Here is a 22,250-nt window from a genome sequence, read left to right as displayed (position 1 = left end):
CACAAATCCCATGGGCTTTGCACAGACCTGCTTTACAGCAACACTTTTCTGGGTGCCTTTTGCGTTTGGGCACCCAGAAGAGTGTTGCTGTAAAGATGGTTTGCGTAGGGGCACCCAGCAGATGCCCTTGAAAGTCCAGCTCCCTTAATTCTGGGTACACTGGAGCACCCAAATCCATGCAGGTGCTGGAAGAACCCAGAAAGGTTCAGGAATGAAGGATTCAGCAGTACAAGGGTGGATATTGGACAATTGTAGCCACAAAGATCATTAAAAAATTTTATTAACAGGAATGAAACCAAAAGCTGTAAACAAGAGCCAGCAAAAAAAATAAAAAGAGGTTGTATGTGGAGTCCTCCGGCTGGTTTGAACGCACCGAACAATGAATTGCTCATCATTTGTTGGGGAGAGGATGCCAGGCTGAGGAGGAGCTTTGGGGCCAGGCTGGTGTTGGGACACAACGTATGGCGGGGAGAAGGGACCAAGTCTGCCTTAAGATTTAGGTTTAACATCATGACATCAGTTGTGGCTGGTGCTTCCCAACAGGAACACTGAAAGTACTCCAGAGGGCAGCATTTCCATCTTGTTTAAATTTGTTCTTAAATCGGTTTTGGTCCCACCAAGTTAAAAGAGTTGTCAGCTTTTTTCTTCAAGAGTCAAGGCTCTCCCTGCCTTGCAAGGAAGAGGGAAGGCAACGACCTGGTGGGAGCACTAAGAATGCTGCTTATTTTTGCTTTAGGCAGCCTCCTCATCGCTTCTGGGGCAGCGACCAGCACCTCTGGGCCAGGGCTGCTGCTGCACTGCTGGGAAAACACGGCACCAAAGGCAGATGTGGGCACACTGGTGGTATTTGAGCTGCCTGACCCGTTCTGTGCCTCTGCTGGACTGGCCCTTCCTGCACAGCCCGGGTACCAAAACCCCGCTACGTAGCAAACTCGGGACTAGAAGAAATCCCAGTCCCTTTTTTAACTAAACTCAATTAGCAAGTGTGTGCTACACAGCCCGCAATGGGCGTGGAGGTGGCTGGAAAATAAGCGGCTTTGTGTAGGAGGCACTGGTCGAGTAGCAGCCATGGAAGCAGAGCAAAGCTCACTGAAGCAGCGGGGAACAGCGGGCTTTATGGATTCCTGTGCTTAACAGTGCCCGAGCACCTTCAGAGCCTCCTGTGTTCTGGTGCTGCTTGCAAACTAGCTTGCAGCAGCCATCACTACCTTCTAGAGCAGGTAAAGGCAAAGAGAGTTAACCCAGTTACTTCGAGAACGCCTTGGCTGAGGAAGGAACGGCTGCTGCTCCAGTGGGAGCAGCTGTGCCAGTGCTGCCAGTCCCTTTGGCTCTGCTGTGTGGGACATGGGAGTCCTGACCACCATCTCCCCCAGGCCCTCCCTCTTGCTGTGCCCTGCAAGAATTCCTGCAGGAATAGCTTCTCAATAAATAGTTAATAAAATTCCAATCACACAGTTGAAAGGCTTGTTTCTCCCGGAAAAGCTACTTGGGATACCCTGCTCTGTTGGCAGTAGGATCTTGCTTCGTCCTGTTCTTGTGCTGGACCTGCTTTGGGCAGGAGCTGCTGCTGTTTCTGGAGCTCTGAGCAGCCCCAAACCATGAGCAGTAGCTGCGGGGTCTTCGTGCAGGTCGGGACCGCAGTGCTGGAGCGAATGCCTCAAGCAAAACCAGGAGCAGGGGTGGTCAAAGTGCCTGCGAGCACGGTGGTGCCCGGCTCGAATGTGAAGGAGGGGTGATTGTATTTCGGTTGGTTCAGTGTTATGGGCACCTGGGGCCGCGCAAGAGGAAATTTCAAAGAAGAAAATGGCCAAAGGCCAAGCACTCGATCCAAATTCATACTTAGAAGTGCAGCTTTAGAAGAACCAAATGCCTGAACAGACCAAAGGGGCGAGGAGTCCATTGAAAAGAGCTGGCAGGAGAGTCTGCAACCTCTAAAATCAATGCTTACAGCATTCCCCCCAGCTTTCTTCCCTGAAAAGAAAGCGCTGTCCCAAGAGAACTTTGAAGATATCAAAGTGTTGCTGCAGTCTAAAAATGCTATCACACTTAGATGAAGGTATTTAGAATAAGTGGCGATGCAGTGGATTTCTTCTCGATTGAAGTGCTAGAAACAGCGGTAGTAAGAGAACCAAAGCCTTTCCTGAACAGAAGAACACTCGGGGATGTCTGTACAACAAACGGGTCAGCAGGAGCTCACGCACACAGACGGCGAAGCTCTTGGCTTCTGCAGGGAGGAGGAGAAACCTTCACTGAGGAGGTGTCTTACACCACATGGAAGAGGGACAAAAATGTTTGCCTCGAAAACAAGTCTGTCCTGTGTGCCCCAGGCCTGAACAGCTGAATTCCAGGCATGTGGGGAGAAAAAGGGGAAATTGGGACTTTTACCTACCCAGATGTTTAGTGGGGAGAAAGCCTTTGCTTCCCTTATTCAGAATTCTTCCTAACATGAAAGAAGCCTCGTGGCTGCTGCCCTGGCCAGGTCTGCCGCCTGCCCCGGCCCTGGAAGGAGCAGTGGCAAGACCCCAGCCCACCTATCCCTTCCTGGGCGCCCACCTGCATGGGGACAAGTGGCTGCGAGCCCGGCGGGAGCGACCAAAGGGAAATCAGAGGGCTCGCAGTGTGGATGGATGCGATGGGGGTTTGGGGAGCAGCACCTGGTCCATGGCTGCAGCCCGGCCAGCGGCCGCTCCGGCCAGGAGAGGTTTTTCTGCTGCAGCTTCCATTGCTCATGTCTCAGCTCAACTCTTAGGCAGATACAGACACGACAGACAGACATGCACACATTGTCCACGAGGAGAGAGCGCGGCGCACAAACACTTGGCATGAGTCTCTGTACCAACGTACCGAGCGCATTAGGACCTGCAGCAGCCCGAGCCTCGCACTTCCTTCTTCACATAGTCGTGGAGCTTGAATTTGGGCTCGTTGGGCAGCTTCATGGCTCTGTGCTTCAGCTCCCTGTGGAAAGGGAAAACCACGTTACTTTTCTGTCTGCGCCGCCTGGCCCCGCTCAGGTGAACTCGACTCCATCTGGATGATGAGACATTTCTGGGGCTGTTTAGCCTGGAGAAGAGGAGGCTGAGGGGAGACCTCATTGCTCTCTACAACTACCTGAAAGGAGGTTGTGGAGAGGAGGGAGCTGGGCTCTTCTCCCAAGTGACAGGGGACAGGACGAGAGGGAATGGCCTCAAGCTCCACCAGGGGAGGTTTAGGCTGAACATTAGGAAAAAATTTTCCACAGAAAGGGTCATTGGGCACTGGAACAGGCTGCCCAGGGAGGGGGTTGAGTCACCTTCCCTGGAAGGGTTTAAGGGACGAGTAGACGAGGCGCTGAGGGACATGGTTTAGTGATTGATAGGAATGGTTGGACTCGATCCGGTGGGTCTTTTCCAACCTGGTGATTCTGTGATTCTATGATTTCTATCTCATGTGAGATAGGCAAGGACTTGCCCACACAAGAGCTACACCTGGGAGCCCTGGGAATGAAAAACGGAGTGACAGTGCCAGCCTTTATCCCAAAGACTGCTGGCCCCTCTGCGGGGGAAGCACCCAGCACGACCGCCGCACCGGTCACTTACTTTGCAATGGCTGTGAATGCTAATTCAACATTGAGGCCGCTTTTGGCGCTGGTCTCCATAAAGGGCACGCCGTACTCCTGTGGGACAAGACATAGCGGTGTCAGAAATGACACCTGGGGGCTCCCAGCCCCAGCTGACAACGGTGCCTGCCGTGGGAGCTCACGCTCTGCCGTGGGCAGCAAAAGCTGCACAAGGGTTCACACCCCAGGCGTTTCTTACACAGCTTTAGAAATAACATTTGAGGCCAAAGACACAAAAAACATTAGTGGAAACTTAAAGAAAGAAGAGCAGATAAGGAGGAAGAGGAGAGCAAGCCAAGGGAAGAACAGCAAAGTGCTCCCAGATGTACGATGGGTCGGACTGTTGCACATCATCGAGGACACGCTGGTGCCCTCAGGCCCCTGACTCGCTGCAGCAGGCAACATCTCACATACCTTGGCTAATTTTTCTCCATCTTCCCTTTTCACCACTCTGTCCTGGGTCGAATCCACCTGCCGACAGGAACAGCAAAGAGCAATTTAGGATGGTCTGGAAGGCCAGCAGTAGGCAACACCCACATCCCCTCACACCCTCCCAAGCTCCCTCCGTGATGGGACTGTCCGGGGAGGGTGAGAAGGCTCTGGCGATGCCATGGGGCCACGCTCACCTTGTTTCCCAGTAACATGAGGACCACGTCTTGCTGTGCGTATTCATGAATCTCTGTCAGCCAAGCCTGGAGGGAGGCAGAGAGGCGTTAGCAACAGCTCCTTGATGAGGAGGATGGGGGCACTGGGCCCTGTGCTGAGCACACTCCTCCTGGCAGGCAGCTGAACCTGCCTCCCCAAGCCATGGGGCGGCTTCCCTGCTCCAATCCAGCCTAATCATATCAAACCTACCCTAATTCCCAGTAATCCCTAACGTGTGGCTCTGAGTGCCGACACTGGGCTCACACAAGCGCCAGGTGATCCCCGCTCCTCACCCAGCAGCCCAGGGGTCGGGTCTGCAGGGACAGGGAAGCACGAGGGCACCTCACGAGACCATCAGGAGGGGCAGGTGTGCTGGGGGCAGGTGGATGTGCAGCAGGATGCGGCCCTCTCCCCTGGCCGGGCTTGCAGCGAGGCAGGTGGGTGCAATGCGGTGTCTGAGCCCGACCCCGTGGAACCCAGCGATGGAGAGGAGGATGAGGGAGCACCTCGCTTGGAAAAGCCACTTGTGCTCCTTTATCAGAGCAAGTTCTGCAGGCGGTGCTGTAGGTATACGCAGCACTAATTTGATGGTGAAATGAATCCATCATCCTTTTTTATTTGCTATGAGAGGGACAACTTTCTCTGCCCATCCTTTGGTGTCCTCACAGTGGGGGCAGGAGGGGCCGTGGTGCTGACGTACCTGGATGTTGTCAAACGAGGCTTTGTTGGTGACGTCGTAGAGTAGGAGCAGGGCTGCAGAGAGAGGGATGGTGCGTTAGGAACTCTGGCCTCTTCTCCCAAGTGACAGGGGACAGGATGAGAGGGAATGGCCTCAAGCTCTGCCAGGGGAGGTTTAGGCTGAACATTAGGAAAAAAATTTTCACAGAAAGGGTCGTTGGGCACTGGAACAGGCTGCCCAGGGAGAGGGTTGAGTCACCTTCCCTGGAGGAGTTTAAGGGACGGGTGGATGAGGTGCTGAGGGACATGGTTTAGTGTTTGATAGGAATGGTTGGATTCGATGATCCGGTGGGTCTCTTCCAACCTGGTGATTCTATGATTCTATGATTCCTCCATCCTTGGTGGATGCTTCCTACAGGGAAGCGCCTCAGTGATCACCAACTCACCTGGCCTGTAGCTGTGGCTCAGGGCCCCAGAGAGCTGGAAGGAGGGGGTTTCCCCAGGGAAGCAGAGGTGGCCGTGCTTACCGTGGGCATCCCGGTAGTAGGCGTGGGTAACGCTGCGGAAGCGCTCCTGCCCAGCTGTGTCCCAGATCTGGAAGGCAAACAGGAGCAGAGGGTTCAACCGCGACCCCCCAGCACCAAACTCAACACCTGATGGCACAGTGCGAGCCCAGGAAGCTTCCTCAGCCGCTTGCTTCCAGGGACAGCAAGAGGAAACCTGACAAGTGCAATCAATACTGAGGCAGGCCCTCCTGCTCCTCAGCGCGTGGAGACCACGGTGTGTGGCAAAGGGCTCCCGACACGTCCCTTAATCGGAAAATCCATCCAGCAGATGGATGCGTGGGGAGCCGCTAATTTAATTTATCAGTTTTTAATGCAGCCAGACGTTTGCAGAGTGCCAAGGCTCGGCCGGGGGCAGATCAGCGCTAACGTTGTTATTGAGCTCTGGGCCAAGGGGTCAGAGGAACCGCTGGGTCTCGGGGGGCTGGAGCAGCTCTGGCTGCAGGGGGACACAAACCTCCTGCATGTCCCATGGGCTGGATGCAGACTAAGCCAGAGGATGTGGATCCCTGCGGAGGATCTCCATCCCTCTCACCATCCTACAGCTCCTCCAAAGCAGGAAAAATGCTGGGCAAACCCCGGCAGGCACCGCTCTGGTCTCACCAGCTCCGGTTGCAGTCACCAAGCGGTGGGGAGGCAGATGGGCTGGGACAGGGGCCCCCATAGCCAAACACCCCCCAGCCCCAGGCAGGGTCCTGCCAAGGGGGAAGAGGCACCAAAGGAGCTGGACCAGGGCAGGAGACGCAACAGCAAAGGGCAGAGATGGGCGACCCGCTTCTGGGGTGCCCTCTGCCCCGGGGCTCTGCCCAGCCCCAAACACCCTAGGGGAACAGGAGCAGCTCCCAGGGCCACGGGGACGTACCTGTAGCTTCACCTTCACCCCATCCACCGTCAGCACCTTGTTCTGAAAGAGAAGGGGAAGGGCGGTGAGGGGTGAGTTCTCTAGCCTTTGCCCCAGCGCCCGTCGGTGCCGTTCGCCCCCTGGCTCAGCTGGGAGATCATTCCCGGTGTCTGCAGCCACCTGAACCGGCTTGGATGCATCAGTCCTTAAGGCTGATGAAGTACGGTGTGCAGCTCAGCCTAGAAGACCTCTGGCAATAAATTAATGAGCACCAGCATCCCACCTTAATGGCTTTCAAGAGACACAGCAGCTACTCCACATTCATGCAGCAACTTAAAAATAACTCCTCTTCCTGCTGTGTGCACCCACTTTTCTCCCAGGGGGCACCAGTTTCTCTCTCAGGTTGGGGTTTGTTTTTCCTGCTTTGCTTGCTTTTAGCACAAAAGGAGGAAAGGAAGGAGGAGAAAAGGCAGAGCCCCTTCACTGTGGGGTTTTCCCCAAAGCCAATAGGAAACTTCTTGTGCCTGCTGGGAGCACAGACCAGCAGAGGGGTCACAGAACCCATCAGTGCCGCTTGGGGCGGCTGTGCCAGCCCGTGAGGGCAGGGGATGGATCCTGACTCCATCCCAAAGCGACTGCCAGCCCAGGGAGCTGCACCAGGCTCTCTGAGCTTTAACCAAAGGCAATCCTAAACATCCAGCAGTCCCAGGGGAAGAGCAGAGATTAATTAGCCTGCTCGATCCACAGCAATTAGCACAGTAATTGGTAGGATGCGATGAGGGCAGTGAGGGCCAGTGAGGGCAGCCGTTTGCTGCTCCAGTGATGCCCGATTTAAATCCCTTTTCACTGGAGCACGGGTAGGGTGCTCTCTCCCCGCTGACCCCAGCTGGACTCGGCCAGCTCAGCCCCGCTCCCACCTTCCCCAGCACCAACCAGCACCAGCGCTGGACACCGCAGCAGCTCCGGTGCCACCAAACCCCTTCTGGGCAATCCGCATGGCACACGCACGCCAAGAGCCATCCCTGCACATCCCATGCCACTCGGCAGCCAGTACCACGCACCTCAGGATGCCAGTGCCCAGCATCACCAGTGCCAGTGAGGCTCTTCGTTGCTATTTTGATGGTTTTGATTGAGGCAGAGGGAGCATCCGTTTTCTGCACATCTACGCTCACTGAACAGTGCAGAGGTGGACAAGGAGGAGAGGGCAGGAGCGAGCCAGAGCGCTAATTTTACACCATCTGCTAAAGCAGGCGCAGGGGAGACGACGGCAGTTTATAAATACCTTCAAAGGCAGCGACCGAGACGAGGGAGCGGAGTGATTCACAGCCCAGGAGCAGTAAAAATAGGCAGCCAGGCTGCGGGGTGGGAGCCACAAGGGCTCAGGGAGCTGGTGGGGGCTCAGGACCCGCTCGCTGTTCCCCCCACCCAGACCCAAGGCTTTCCCCAGGCCACGAAGCCTGGGCTGCCGAAGGCTTGATGTGCTCAAACCCGAAGGTGCCCACTGCCACGAGGTGCTCCCGGCACCTCCACACGCTGGCAGGTTTACTCTATGCAGAAAATTGTATTTTGAAGCTCCATTTGCCCTCCCGAACCCCAGGTCCTGCCTCAGGTCCTGGTGTCACATCAGAGGTGCCAGTGTATGCCACAAGATGCAGGCACTGGGAGCCCCAGGCTCCACATCGATGCCATCTCCATCCAAACACTGTTCCCAGTCGGTGGCAACCGGTTGCCGATGCCGCCTGCCGGGGACTGTGCCAGGGATGCTGTGCCAGGAGCTGCAGAGGGTGGAAAACACCCAGAGCTCCCGGGTGCTCCGGATCTCCTGGGGGATGAGAGCCCTTGGTCCATCATGATGGACAATGACAACGGATGAGGACACTGGGAGCTTCACATCAAGCACTGATCAAGTGCCCTACCCTGCACAGGGAGGGAGAACATGGCCCTGGCCCTGACCACGGACCAGCCAAAGTGACCACGAAGCATCTGGTGAGCAGCCGAAAACACTGAAGCTCTGATGCTGCACTTTATGCACCAACCTCAACTTCAGGAGCTTAATTAAAAGCAAAGCGGGCAGCAGCAAGATTCACACTAATTACGACTGACCTACATTTTATGAGGGGAAATGCTTAAAGCTAATTAAAGTCTGAACATGGACCCAGGTGCTGCTGGAGCAGGAAGGGGAAAAATGGATCCTCCGGGGTTTCAGCGTGGAACAGAGCGGAGTTTCAGGGCGAGTAGTTGCGGAGATGGTTCTACAGGCAAGAGACGGGTCTGGAGCTGCCTTGAGCAGCAGCTCCTGCCTGCATCCCTGCCTGCATCCCTGACTCCCCTGAGCACAGGGTGGCTGCAGAATGTGGGTGAAGAATCCAAGCAGAAGGCAGGAGGAGCCGGGTGGGAAAGGCAGGGGCTGCTGCCAGCAGCTCACAACAGCTCCCGTTGCAGCCACGTGAACCAGATTCCCAACTCTTCCCCCGTGCCCCAGCTAATAGACTTTCCAGCTTCCAATTATTATTATTTTTTGAAGGAGCTGCAGTTCGGTTCCACCCTCGCAGCCCTTCAAAGGCGCAGCTCGGGGGGTTAAACACTAATAAGCATCCACAGACAAAAAGCGCTGTCTGTCAATGCATTGAAATATGAAATACGCTGCCAGGCCTGATGGCAATGAGAGGGGCTGTGTTGTTCAGGGCTTGCTCTCAATCTTGCACGGTTTAATTTAATAGAAATAATGCTCCCAGCAGGCCTCCTGCTACGCAAAAGCGGGCAGAAAACCATCCCCGCACCTCGGCTCTGCTGTTGCCCTTTGCAATTCCAGTCTGTGTGTCCTTTTTCCTGGGGCTGGGACAAAGTTATGAAAATATTTCCTAGCAGGGGCTGCCGTGGAATGCCTGGCGTGCCTTTGTTGGAGGAAGATGATGCTCATAAGTTAAATAATCCTCAGGACATCAGATAAAGAAAGTTGGAACCTTGCAGATGCAGGAAAAATTAAATTACCAAGTGCAGATGGTGCTCAATTAAGAGCAGCATTATCGACACACCAACGGCCCCGCTGGCTGCGGCCCCAGCACGATCCTGGCCCAGCCACTGCAGTTCAGAGGCAGAGAGGAGGGAGGAAAAAAGTGCCCTTGACAGGAATAAACTGTGTTGCTTCCCGAAACGTGCACTCCATGACAGACAATGCTCCCACCCAAATCCAGGTGCCTCCGTGCTGCGCTGTGGTTTGGGTAATGCCGCACAGGGCACCCACGGTGCCGATGAACCAAACCAGGGGGGACCGGCACATCCCAGCCCACCCCAGACACCAGAGCCCACACCAGCAAAGGCTGCCGCGTAACCCAGGGTCAGGAATCACATGACAACCTGGCTGCTCCCTAGCTTTGCCACGCATCAGCTCATTAATTAAAGCCTTAGAAAATAAATTGGATACACAGATTAACTCGCTTCGCAATTAATCTGACAAGTGGACAGCTGCTTGCTGACACCATTCAGGCTCCAACAAGGGGAACCCCTCGCCTGCCTCCCTGGTGCCTCTGATGCCTCCTGGCTCCAACGATGCTGCCAGGGAGCAGCCACCAACACCAGAGCATCCCCCTGTGCTGGTGGGTACCACACGGAACGGCACGGGACAGCACACGGCTGACACGGCCACAGCCCGGCACGCGTGGCTGCGAAGAAGGGAGAGTGGTTGGGCAGCACTTGGGGCTGCAGCGGGCTCGTCCCCACAGCTGGTGGGGGTCTGGCCCCCAGCCATCACCAACTCCACTTCTACGACAGAAAAGATAAACCCTAAATGTCATCAGTGCACTTTGGAGGCAGCCCCCACAGCTGGCCAGGGTGAAATCTCCCAGAAAGAGGGAAAAAATGCCTTACAGAATCCACATCAAACCCAACAGAAGGTGGCTGGAGCACAGGCTGGGTTAATTAGCAGCGGTAACAGTGCTGCTGTGGGTACAGGACTGACAGCGCAGCCACCAAGCGAACACCATCAGGGCTGCAGTGTCAGGCACCAGCTGTGGGGATTGCCAGGTCCCCATCGCTGCTCAGGAGCAGATGAGGAGTGGGTGATGGATTGGGGCATCCTTTAGTTTTAGGAAAGCAGGATGAAAACAGGATGAAAATGGCAGCCCGGCAGGGTTAACCTGGCTGAAGTGATGCTGGGGGCCACCAGCCCCATGCCAAGGCAGGACCCCGATCCACCTGGAAAAGCCTGGAGAGCCCTCGTCTCCGCAAGCACAAACACTCCCGTGCCAGGGATGCAGTTGTGATGGGGCTACAGCAGGCAGACAAATAAACACCACCTCCAAAAGTAGCTGCAAAAATAGATTGAGGATCGACATGGAAATCTGCCCAAAACAGCAGGACACTGCACTAAATTTGCTCATTAAAACCCCAGAGTTCTCCCACACGCACACATGCCACTGCCAGCGAGCCGGTCCAGGCGGCTCAGCATCTCCTGCAGCCACCACAGACCAGTGGAGAAGGTCAGGGCTCAAAGAGCAGCCTCTCTGTGCTCCCACAGGACAAGTAGTTCTTTAAAATCTTGGTCCGTCAAAATTAAAGTGGCCAGGCAAGGTGATTTTGGAGACTGAAAATCATAAAAAATCATTTTCATTTGAGAAAATGGAAAAGAAAACCCCCCAAATCCTGTTTGCCTGCAGGCTGGGACATTGGGTTTGTTGGGATCTAGCTCTTGCGTTCCTAACACAGCCATAAGTTAGAAAATATGAGCTGCTCCAGAGGAGGAGGAGGAGGAGCAAGGACCCCTCTGCTGGCCCCTGCTTTCGGCAAAAGCTTCGTACCACCTGTCGCTCCGGAGATGCTGGAGGCTGCTCCCTCCATCGGTATTGGCACGTTGGCCAACACGGGGTGCTGAGAAGCTGGGACATAGCAGCAATTTGGGGTCTGGTTGGGGGTATGGACTATCTGAACATGCTCCAGTGAGGAGCCGGAGCTTTCCCAACTCTCCAGCTCTGCACCTGAATGTGTTTAAGGGACGGGTGGATGAGGCGCTGAGGGGCATGGTTTAGTATTTGATAGGAATGGTTGGACTTGATGATCCGATGGATCTTTTCCAACCTGGTGATTCTATGATTCTTTGCACACCCTGGCACAGCACAGGGAATGCAGCAGCAAGCATCCGGCAGGTTTCGGCTCTGCCTGCCGGGTCCAGCAGCCTGGAACGACGCCACGAGCAGGACCTCGGCACGGCTCAGCCCAAGGCTGGGGCAGCAAACCCCACCTCAAAAGAAAAGCTGCCCAGAGCTTAAAACCTTAAAACCTTCCATTATTGCTGCTGCGGTAACGAAAGGGAAGGGTGGGCAGCTGATACCACACAAGGATCTGCACTTCCACAACCAAGATCTGTCAGCGAGATAAACAGTAACCGGGAACAAATATTGAAGTTCCAGCAATGAGGAGTAGGCACCAGAGTGATAAGAGCTGTGCCAAGCTCTTATCTTGATTTCACGGAAGCTTTCAAAGTGCGTTACAGCAGGGCTGCTCTGCCCATCACTGGTTTATGGGCAGCGCAGACGTTTGTCCCGGACACACGTCGAGAGCATCCGGCACTGCCCGGCCACGTGGCACCTCAGCCGAGAACACGGCCAGCCAGCCACCAGCCCCAGCGTAGGAAAAAGCCAGTTCAGAAGCACATTCCCTGCGAGAGAGGGGAGGGAACAGCTCGATGCTGTGCTGGAGCCTATGGGAAGGGTCACGCGCTGGATGCGGGGCATGTGGCTGGATGTGGTTGTGTTCTACCTGTGTGGAACCCCAGCCGCTGGGAAACACCTTTGAGGATTCTCCTCCTCAGCTGTGGAGCAGCAAAAGCAGCTCTGCTGTGGCACTGCCAGCGATGTCCCCTGCGGTCCCCGCACGCGTCCTGGGGAGATCCGGGCAGCCGGGACACCCTGACATGGTTCACTCCACCTCGGCCCATAAATCTGCTCAAAGGGAAAACCCAACTATTCATCTCCCAGGGCAGGAGATTCATGTCCTCAGCAGCACAGAGCACTGCACTCTGCAGCTAAAAATAGCAGTTTCTGCCTTGTTTTTTTTTTCCCCCAGGACCTGCCCGCTCCTGCCTGCAGCAGAGCCAGCCGTGATCCCCAGTGCAAAGATCCCTTCAGAAACAAGAACGTGTTGCACTCGCTGCTTGATCCATAGACTCACGGAACAGTTCGGGTTGGAAGGGATCTCGGAGATCACTCAGTCCCACCCCTGCCATGGGCAGAGACACCTCCCACTGGATCAGGGGCTCCAAGCCCCATCCAGCCTGGCCTTGAACCCCTCCAGGGATGGGGCAGCCACCACTGCTCTGGGCAACCTGGGCCAGGGCCTCACTGCCCTCACAGCAAAACATTTCTCCCTAAGATCTCATCTCAATCTCCCCTCTTTCAGCTGAAAAACATTCCCCCTCCTCCCACCTCTGCATTCCCTGACCAAGAGCCCCTCTCCGCCTCCTCCGAGGGGTCACCCTGCCATGTCCCCCTCATCCTGGCCAGGGCACAACCTGCCCCACGTGCTGCAGCGAGAGGGGAGAGGCTGCAAGCCCTGTCCTACCTAAATCACCCCAACCCGTGGTCTCCAGGAGGGTACAGACCCTCTGCATGCCCTGCAGAGCCCCTCACCTCCACGGGCAGCGCAGCCCCTTCTTGCACCCAGCGAACGCCCCGGGGATGTCCAGAGCACCAGTCCTTGTCAGGAGCCGTGTACGCTACATTAAAGCGCAATTAACATCTCCCCGGCTGCCAGCCCTGCAGGAGATAAGAGTCAAGGCTCCTGTTAGAGCAAACACACTGAAGAATTGGAGACTTATCAACCTCTATTCACATCAGTCCGCACATAAAAGGTTTATCTGGCAAGAAGCAGAGAATCCTGTCTTAAGGACAGATTAGGGGTAAGAGGATCTGGTTAGGATCACAGATTTTTCAAATAAAGTTATGCTCTGCTTCTCGGCATCGCCTGCAGCAGCCGTGTCCTGCAGCCACCCCGCTGCCAGCGCCGGTGCAGCCGTACCGAGTTGGTGATGCTTTCCCTGCCCAGCCTGGCTGCCCAGCACCAGAGCCCCAGGGCCAAGCCAGGGGATGGTTTCTTGAAGGAGACACAGTGAGACTCAGCCTATTGATGCTTTTAAGCTTGATGGGGCTCTTTAGGCTGATCCCAACAGGCAGATGAGGCGGCCAGGCAAGTCTTTCAGATGTCTCCACCACCTCAGAGGGAGCCTGAGCTCCAACGCCATGGGCAGCCAGGGAACCTGGGGGTTCCACACTTAAAAATCCACAGGATAGGATCTGCTACTGCTATCCCGGGAACCAGAGCCACTCAAAAGTAACAGCGGGCAGGACATCAGCCGCCCATCCCTGCACATGGTCGGGATGGAGCCCACAGCCGCATCCCTCTTCCCACCCAGGCACGGCGAGCAGCAGCTCCCCCACCACCCGGGGCTGCGTTACTCACCCCTTCCAGCTCTTTTTTTTCTATTTTATAATAGAAGAGATATTTTTAAAAGCATCCATGCTTATTCCCAAACCGGCAGCCTTGGAAACAAAAGGGGCAGAGACAGCTTACGCAGAGCTGTGCTGATGCCGAGGCTAAGTAACGTGGCGCTCAACGCATTTGTCTTCATTTTCTTCATCGAGGCCACACCGCGCTGCAAAGCAGAACAGGAATCTCTCCAGAGAATTTATTGCGATATTATTTGTCATTTACAGCAAACGCAGCACACGTCGATGCTGCGAGGATGAAAAACGGGTCATCAATTACTGTTACACAGGGAATTGTTTGCTCCAAGGGGGAAATAATGCCTTGCATTAGTTTTCATGTCAAAGAAACCAGTCCCTGTATCAGCAGTGCTGCTGTCCCAGCGCTCCCATCTCAGTAGCTGGTGGGGAGCTGGAGCAGCGGGATCTGCAGGATGCCCCGCGCTGCTGCCTTGCTGCTCACCACCCTCCCGGATCTGCACCCGTCGCTTTGCCCCTCTCCAAGCCCTGGTGGCTATAGCCAGCCCTGTGCCATGCATCCCGTCCCCATGCACTCAGTCCTGCACTTCCCCCAAGGACAAAAAATGGGACAATCCCTCTGGGAGAGCCACCCCAGATGCAGAGGGGATGGGATTTTGACCAGTTCTGTCCGAGGAACCAGATTTAAGCCCTGCAGCAGCCATTTCAGTTCCAGCACAAAACTCACCCCAGCTCAGGAGAAGTTTAATGGGTTTGTCCCAGAGCAGCCAGGGAAGAGAAAGCCACTGGGAAACACCCAGTAAGGGGACCTGCGGTCTGGCAGGATAAACCCACCTGTCCTCCAGCTCCCCTGCACACCCAAGCAGCTCTTGGCACGGTAGGCTCATTAGGGAAGATTAATCACTGCTGCTGTTATGCTTGGTCCAAACATTCAAGTCTGAAGCATATTATAACTTCATTTTAGAGCTACAAACCCAGCCCCCCACGTGGCCTCGTCCACCCTCAGGATGATGCCAGCTATAAAACACCATTTTCCTGAAGGCAGTGGGGTCACTTTGCCTGAAGATGCTGCTGAAAATGGCTTTGGCCTCCGAGGCTCCTGCGCAGCACGGCGTGTGTGTTACCTGTGCCTGCAACCGCAGCCAGAGGCGCAGCTGGGCTTCTTCGTATGCTGGGCTGGCAGCTAAAGGGATGGAAACTTGCCCAAAGTTTCAGAGAAGACTTTGCAATCCAATTTAAAAGACTCAGGTCTGAGCATCCAGCAGCACCTGGCAGGAACACAGCAGCTTCTGCAGACAACGCTGCAAACAGCATTATTAAAGAGCACTTCTCATCCATAAAAAGAAAGCAAATCCCCAAAGACCTGACAAAGGAATCTGTAGCTTTTTATCACTTACACACACAAACGCCCATCCCTCCCCTGCAGCGGGAGCAGACGGCTCTTGAAGCCCTGCTCTTGCTGAGCAGCAAGCCTGAGTCCAGCTGAATCCTTCAAAGGATTCAAGGGAAAGAGAGTGACTGAACAACAGATGAGATTTTCCAGAGTCTGTACCAGTCCATTAAGACCCTGGGAATGCTACATTCCAGAAGCGGGTGCCCACTGCCACCCAGCCCATTCCTGCAGTGGAATTCAGCGATCCTCAGCCCCCTCCCCGCAGCCAGGACCCCTCCTCGGCTCTGTGTTTGCTTTCCAGACTTTAGGTGAGAGTTTTCTGAGGTTTCACCTCCTCCTTGCTTAACCACAGCTGCTTTAAGCTGAAAGAAGGGAGTTTGAGATGAGATCTTAGGAAGAAATGTTTTGCTGTGAGGGTGGGGAGGCCCTGGAACAGGTTGCCCAGAGCAGTGGTGGCTGCCCCATCCCTGGAGGGGTTCAAGGCCAGGTTGGATGGGGCTTGGAGCCCCTGATCCAGAGGGAGGTGTCCCTGCCCATGGCAGGGTGGTGGAACAGAATGGGCTTTAAGGTCCCTTCCAACCCAAACCATTCCATGATTCTACGACCTGCCTTGCCATGGGCAGCCACACCACTGCCGTCCTGTCTGGCTGCTAGTGGGCACTGGGAGGTCCGGGTGGCACAGCCAGGCTGGGAACGTAGGGCAAACCAGGCACTACTGGCACTCACAGGCACTTGCAAACCATTTTGCAAACAAAACTAAACCAAAAGCCACCTGCACCTGCCTGGATTTTTCTGTTGCACCAGGAACATCCCTTGGAAAGCCCAACTACAGCCAAGAACGCAAGCTGGAGCATCTGAGGCCTTGGGATTTCCACCCCTGTGCCAAGCTGTGGGGCTGATTCCCCAGCGAATTGATGACCCTGAAGCTGCACCGGTCCTGCTGCTCCTCCTCGGCAGCACCCAGCAATGCCAGGCCCCGCAGGACTGCCAGCACCCAGCTTTCAGGAGTAATTTGACCTCACGTGTGTATTATTCAGGAGGGAATGGCACATCTGTCATGCATTAATGCTTGCTCGGGAACAGTTATTTTCAGCATTGTCAAGCACTCCTCATATTAATTCATGCACAGGTACACACGCAGCACATTAATGTGTGTCACAAACTGAGCTGCAATCGCACTTCCCGAGCCCCAGCCCTGCAGGGAGCCGTGGCGCACATCCTCCTCGCAGCAAAACCCAGCTCCTCATCACTCCTGAATGAAGAGCATGAGCTCTTTGGAGGGTGTGGATGCCATTCAGAGCACCACTGGACCACAGTTCATAGAATCATAGAATCATCAGGTTGGAAAAGACCCATCGGATCATCGAGTCCAACCGTTCCCATCAAATACTAAACCATGTCCCTCAGCGCCTCGTCCACCCGTCCCTTAAACACCTCCAGGGCAGGTGACTCAACCACCTCCCTGGGCAGCCTGTTCCAGTACCCAATGACCCTTTCCGTGAAAAATTTTTTCCTAATGTTCAGCCTGAACCTCCCCTGGCGGAGCTTGAGGCCATTCCCTCTTGTCCCCTGTCACTTGGGAGAAGAGGCCAGCACCCTCCTCTCCACAACCTCCTTTCAGCAGAGCGACTGGCACAGCACTTGGGTCTGGAACCGCTTGTCTCTCACATCAGATCCCACTCCAGAGCTGTTGTGCTGGCACGTTTTGGGTGTTTCCATCCCTACAGCTCTCTTGGGTCAGCAAAGCCCACGGGGGGCAGCAGCAATGAGAGATGGTGGGCACAGGAGGGAGGACAGTCTCTGTCTTTTGTTCCCCCTCCTCACAACACAAACTGCTGGTCTCAGGCAGAGACAGGTGGGATCACCCCTCCCAGGGCTCCGGCATCCCTAGCTCTGCCACTGCTGTTTGCCACAGGGCTACTGTGCCTGTGATGGGCTGCAGGGGTGTGCCAGGGCAGTATTCCACAGGGATGGGCTGCAGAGATGTGCCAGGGCAGTATTCCACAGCAATGGGCTGCAGGGATGTGCCAGGGCAGTATTCCACAGCAATGGGCTGCAGGGATGTGCCAGGGCAGTATTCCACAGCAATGGGCTGCAGGGATGTGCCAGGGCAGTATTCCACAAGGATGGGCTGCAGAGATGCCCCGTGGCAAGGCACTGCACGGATGCCCTGCAGGGAGTCCTCCTCCCAAACACGGTGCAGCAGGATTCACCAGCAAAAAAATCCCCAGCCCTGCTCTGGTCCTGCCCTGTGTTCCCAAGCAAACAGAGCAGGTCTCGGGAAGGGGACTGGGAAGGATCTGGCCTTGCCCGCAGCCAGGCTGCCTGAGCAGGAGGACAGCGTGCCCGCACCTGGTGTGGTTTGAGCCCCTCAGCTTGGTTTAAGCCCCTCGGCACTTGGAGGAAAAAGAAAAACCCACTCATGTGAAACCTGCACTGCGTGAACTCCCAAGAACACTTTCCCTTCAGCGAGCACTGACTCACAGGAGCCCAAGGAAGCACGAGATGCTTCATAATCTCAGCCCTGCTCCCTCTGTGTGCCAACCCACACCGTGACCACACAACACCCCACGGCCCCTTCAGCAGCACCCAAGAGGGTCTGGTTACAGCAGAAAAGAAACGCAGCCGGTGACAGCTGCCCAGGGCGGTGTGGCACGGCTGTCACAGCATCAGGGTCTCACCCCAGCCCTGTCCCACTGCTCTACCCAGCCCAGAGGGGCCAGTGCTGCCAGGCTGGTGCCTGGAGAGATGCACGGCACAGCACAGCCCAGCGGGCTCATCCCCGGAAAGCCACGTCCCCAGTAGTCCGGCAGAGCTGCCAGTCCTTCCCGGAGGCTGGCGCTGCTCGGGGCTGCGTGGGCTGGCCGGCACCGCTGCCAAAGCCTGCGTCGCGCTCTAAAAATTGATGCTGAGAGTAGCAACAATTCCCCAGCACTTCCACCGAGGCGAGCGGCAAACAGGGTGATGCAGGAAGCGGTGAGGCCACACGGGCTTTGCTGCCAGTAGGGTGATGGGGACACAATGCTGTCCTCCCACAGCCACCACGCGGGAGAAACAGCTGCTTCCCTGCAGCTCCCGAGAGCAGAGTGTGCTTAAGACCAGGGAAAGAGTGTGCTGCCATTACCCATCTATTTTTCCCTAAAAAATGGTTGGACTCGATGATCCGGTGGGTCTTTTCCAACTTGTTGATTCTATGATACTATGAAATACAACCCCAAACCAGAGTCCAAGAAGAAGCATCAGGAAGGGCTCCCTGCACACCCAGCAAAGGGACTGGACCGACCCTGTGATGCCTGTGACACTGAATCCCTGTGGCAAGACGGCTGCTCCCTCCAATAGGGAGTTCCCCAGACAGGGTCTTCACAGTGAACTCTCCAGCACTGAGGCTGGGCTGAATTATTTACCCAGCCATGCCACTGCGTTTTTCTTAATCACGGCTCGGAGGAAGCAGTGAGGCACGGAGGCAGTGGCAGGGGTCTGCTACCGTTGAGCAGCACCGGGGAAGGAAATCCGGGCAACAGGGACCAAAATTTATGTTGCTGGCCAAGCGGATGAGCAAGGTCCTGGCCAGCAGGGCAGGAACCCCCTGGATGCCAGCAGCAGCCTCCCGTGCCAGGCTTTGGGGGAGAAAACCATTAACAAGGGGTGGCTTCAATGTTGAGAGCGAAAGGCACAGGAATCATAGAATCACCAGGTTGGAAAAGACCCACTGGATCATCGAGTCCAACCATTCCATCAATCACTAAATCATGTCCCTCAGCACACGTCCAGGGAAGGTGACTCAACCCCCTCCCTGGGCAGCCTCTGCCAGTGCCCAGTGACCCTTTCTGTGGAAAATTTTTCCTAATGTTCAGCCTAAACCTCCCCTGGTGGAGCTTGAGGCCATTCCCTCTCATCCTGTCCCCTGTCACTTGGGAGAAGAGGCCAGCTCCCTCCTCTCCACAACCTCCTTTCAGGGAGTTGTAGAGAGCAATGAGGTCTCCCCTCAGCCTCCTCTTCTCCAGGCTAAACACCCCCAGCTCTCTCAGCCGTTCCTCATAAGGCCTGTTCTCCAGCCTCCTCACCAGCTTCGTTGCTCTTCTCTGGACTCGCTCCAGAGCCTCAAGGTCCATCTTGTGGTGAGGGGCCCAGAGCGCTGCCACCAACGGCTCTCCCTTGTGGGAACAGGACTGGGAGCCGAGGCCTGTCCGGCTTCATTACTGGTAACGAGGATCAGCAGCACCAGGGCAGGACCCCCTGCTCATCCCCTGCACACGTCACCCCGCAGCTGCAGATCATGAGCCGTGGCAGCTCGATGCTGCTTCGCTAATAACCGCCTCACAGCCGTCAAACAGCACGCGTCGGACGAGGCGTTCGCTGGTGGGATGGGGGAGCAGCCGCACGGTTGCCATAACGACGCCCGCGCAAGCAAAGCTGGAAAAGCCAAAGCCTCCATTTCCCCAGTGTCTCACTCCGGCCCTGGAACATCGCGGCTCTGCGGGAAGGAGGAAAACATCCTCCGGCACGGGCAGGCAGAACCGGGGCTGATGAGGTCTGGCTGTGCCCGGGTTGGGCAGGTTCGGCTCCAGTGACGCAGCTGAGCACGGCTTCCCACCACTCCCCTCCTCTCAACACATGAAACATTCAAAACTCTACACAAAATAAAACAAAAGCTACCCAGATGTTCACAACAGGACCAGCTGCACCCTCGGAGTCTCATGTCCTCCAGAAACGACCTTTCCTGACCCCAGCCCTGCTGATTCTCTCACACAAACACCTTCCCAGGCTGGAGACCCACAGCATCCAAAGCCCTTGGACCTCCGTGGGCCTTCTCCTTGCCCCTGGACCTCCGTGGGCCTTCTCCTCACCCTTGGAGAGTCATGGTCCAGGGCAACGGGCATCACCCTTGAAAGCTGAAGGAGCACAAGCTCCCAACCCATACGATCAGAGAGAAGTGGTATTTCCAATGCATGCATAAAGATGAAATATTTGCTGTTGCTTTTGAGCGGTTCTGCAATCTCTCAAGGCAATGACTCGTTGCTCAGCCAGGATTAAAAATGCTCTGTGCTCCTGCCAGACAAACAAAGCTGGGTGAGTTACACCGTTCCGCTGGAGATCCCTCGCTAGGGGAGCAAGCCTGCTGGGGGCAAATAATTAACCAGCATTAATGAAATTTGAGGCAGGGAGGACTCAGGGGGAATCACAGGGACGAGAGCCATGGGGCAGGGTGCCCCCAAATGCCAGGTGGGGGGTGGCAGTGGGGGGCAGACACCCCAAACCCATCCGTCCCACGAGCCCGCTGCCTTCCCACCGCTTCTCAAAGAAAATCCCAGTTCTGCACCGCTGAATTCAATATTTTATCACAACCAAAAGATGAAAATGAAATTAAGCCAAATGTATTCTATTAAATATTCAAACCGTTTAGATCTACTCTAGAGCCATTTAAATGGTTTATTGGCCATAAAACTCTCCCTCATGGGCCCTGGCACCATGAGTGGACCCAGTCTGGCTCTGCACAGGGCAGCTGATGCTCCAGCACCCAGATTGGTCTCACTGGGTTCGATTTTTCACCTGGCAGGAGCCCGAGAGGTGCAGCCACATCACATCTGCATGCCCAGAGCCTTCGTCCAACACCAGCCTCCTCCTCGCCCTGCTCCTCTGCAGGCAGCCTGCCCAGTCAGAGCAAAGCAGGGGGAGCAGCACTGACCTGGAGGTGTTTAAAACATGGGTAGAGGATGCACTTGCAGACATGATTTAGTAGTAGACAGGTACAGTTGGAGTTGATGACCTCTAAGGTCTTTTCCAACCTAATGATTCTATGACCTACACCCCTGAGGACATGGAAAAATGCCTCCAGCTGTGGCTCACGGGCAGAGCAAACCCCAGCTGCACCACACCCACCATCCCTGTGGGACACGGGTGCTGCCGCAAGGACGCTCACATGAGTGGACCATCACCATGTCCATCACTCTGGACCGAAACCCCACTCCCCACAGAGACTTTGTAGAGCGCTTCAAAGCGCAGCCACCAAGCTACCAACAACTGCCACAGGTTTGTGGCACACAAATCACAGAATATTAAAGATATTAAAGGATTATGAAATTAAGCCATTTCAGACAGATGCTACAAGGTCCGGGAAGTGACTCAGCTCACACTTTCTACTCACAACAGGCTCGGATGTGCAGGAATCGCATTCTCCAGGTGAGTTTCCACTGTGTTTGCTCCATCTCCTACAGGGGTTTCAAGCTCCCGTACAGCTTTACCGAGAAGGATACAGCAGCAGATTACGGTGAATGGCTTTATAGCCTCCTCTCTTCCACCGGCAGCTCCCAAGTGTATTTTTCCATCCCTGTGCCCCGGCTTCAGAGCTCCCCCACAGCCCAACTCCACCTGAGCTCTTTACACCTTTTATTCCAACCACCTGGGACCATGACAGACACCAGGAAGCTACCACACAGCCTCAGGGCTGTGGCAGCCCAGGACACACACGTGCCCTTCCAGGAGCATCACCCACAAAACGCCACGTCCCCAGGGCTCTCGCTGTCAGCTGAAAGAGGTGCAAAATACCACACCCGGGTTAACCACACACCCTTTTCTGGGTGGTATTTCCTAGACCCTGTGTGGATGGGAGAGCCCTCGGCGTGCTGAGTGCAGGGCCAGCACCTTCACACCATCCTGCAAAATGGTTCAGAGTTCTCTTACCCACACTCTGGGGCTCGAGGCTGCTCCAGCTGCTCACGTAAAGAGCAACTCAAGCTCTTTGAAGCACTTTGAAGCCATCCATCTGATTCCTTTCTGCCTTCCCCAAGGCAGGAACCAAGTCTGCTGTCCGCTGGGATTACCACCAGCGCAGGGGCGTTTGCAGTTTACTGTGGAACAGGAGCACACTGAGGAGGTTTGTTATTTTTAAATGCAGGAGCCAAAGAGACACGGTTAAAACCCCAGCAGCTGGGAGGAAGCGGGCGCTCCCCAGCATGGGCTCCGCTCGCGGCATCTCTTGCCAACTGAGCCCCTCGTACAAATGACAGGCTTGGCCGACTGCAAAGCCGTGTCCCTCTGCAAGGGAGGAGAGCGGTAGCTGAAAGCAAAGCAGGCTCGGTTT

The 22,250-nt window shown here is 55.5% G+C and overlaps 1 protein-coding gene across 1 annotated transcript in view; it reads right to left on the bottom strand.

Annotated features, from left to right (window-relative positions):
• Positions 1–262: 262 nt before the first annotated feature.
• RAB26 (RAB26, member RAS oncogene family) overlaps positions 263–22,250 on the bottom strand; it is a 31,350-nt gene continuing 9,362 nt past the window's right edge. Inside the window, exons 3-9 of the mRNA XM_069869885.1 lie at positions 6,344–6,385; positions 5,446–5,512; positions 4,941–4,993; positions 4,222–4,287; positions 4,010–4,066; positions 3,576–3,652; positions 263–2,955 (exon numbers count right to left, since the gene is read on the bottom strand). Coding sequence (XP_069725986.1) covers positions 2,853–2,955; positions 3,576–3,652; positions 4,010–4,066; positions 4,222–4,287; positions 4,941–4,993; positions 5,446–5,512; positions 6,344–6,385 — 465 coding nt within the window. The 3' untranslated portion in view covers positions 263–2,852. The remainder of the gene's footprint in view (positions 2,956–3,575; positions 3,653–4,009; positions 4,067–4,221; positions 4,288–4,940; positions 4,994–5,445; positions 5,513–6,343; positions 6,386–22,250) is intronic.

The sequence above is a fragment of the Phaenicophaeus curvirostris genome, chromosome 16 (genome assembly GCF_032191515.1).
Source record: "Phaenicophaeus curvirostris isolate KB17595 chromosome 16, BPBGC_Pcur_1.0, whole genome shotgun sequence".
In the NCBI taxonomy this organism is placed as follows: domain Eukaryota; kingdom Metazoa; phylum Chordata; class Aves; order Cuculiformes; family Cuculidae; genus Phaenicophaeus; species Phaenicophaeus curvirostris.
This window is presented reverse-complemented; position numbering and strand designations above follow the sequence as displayed.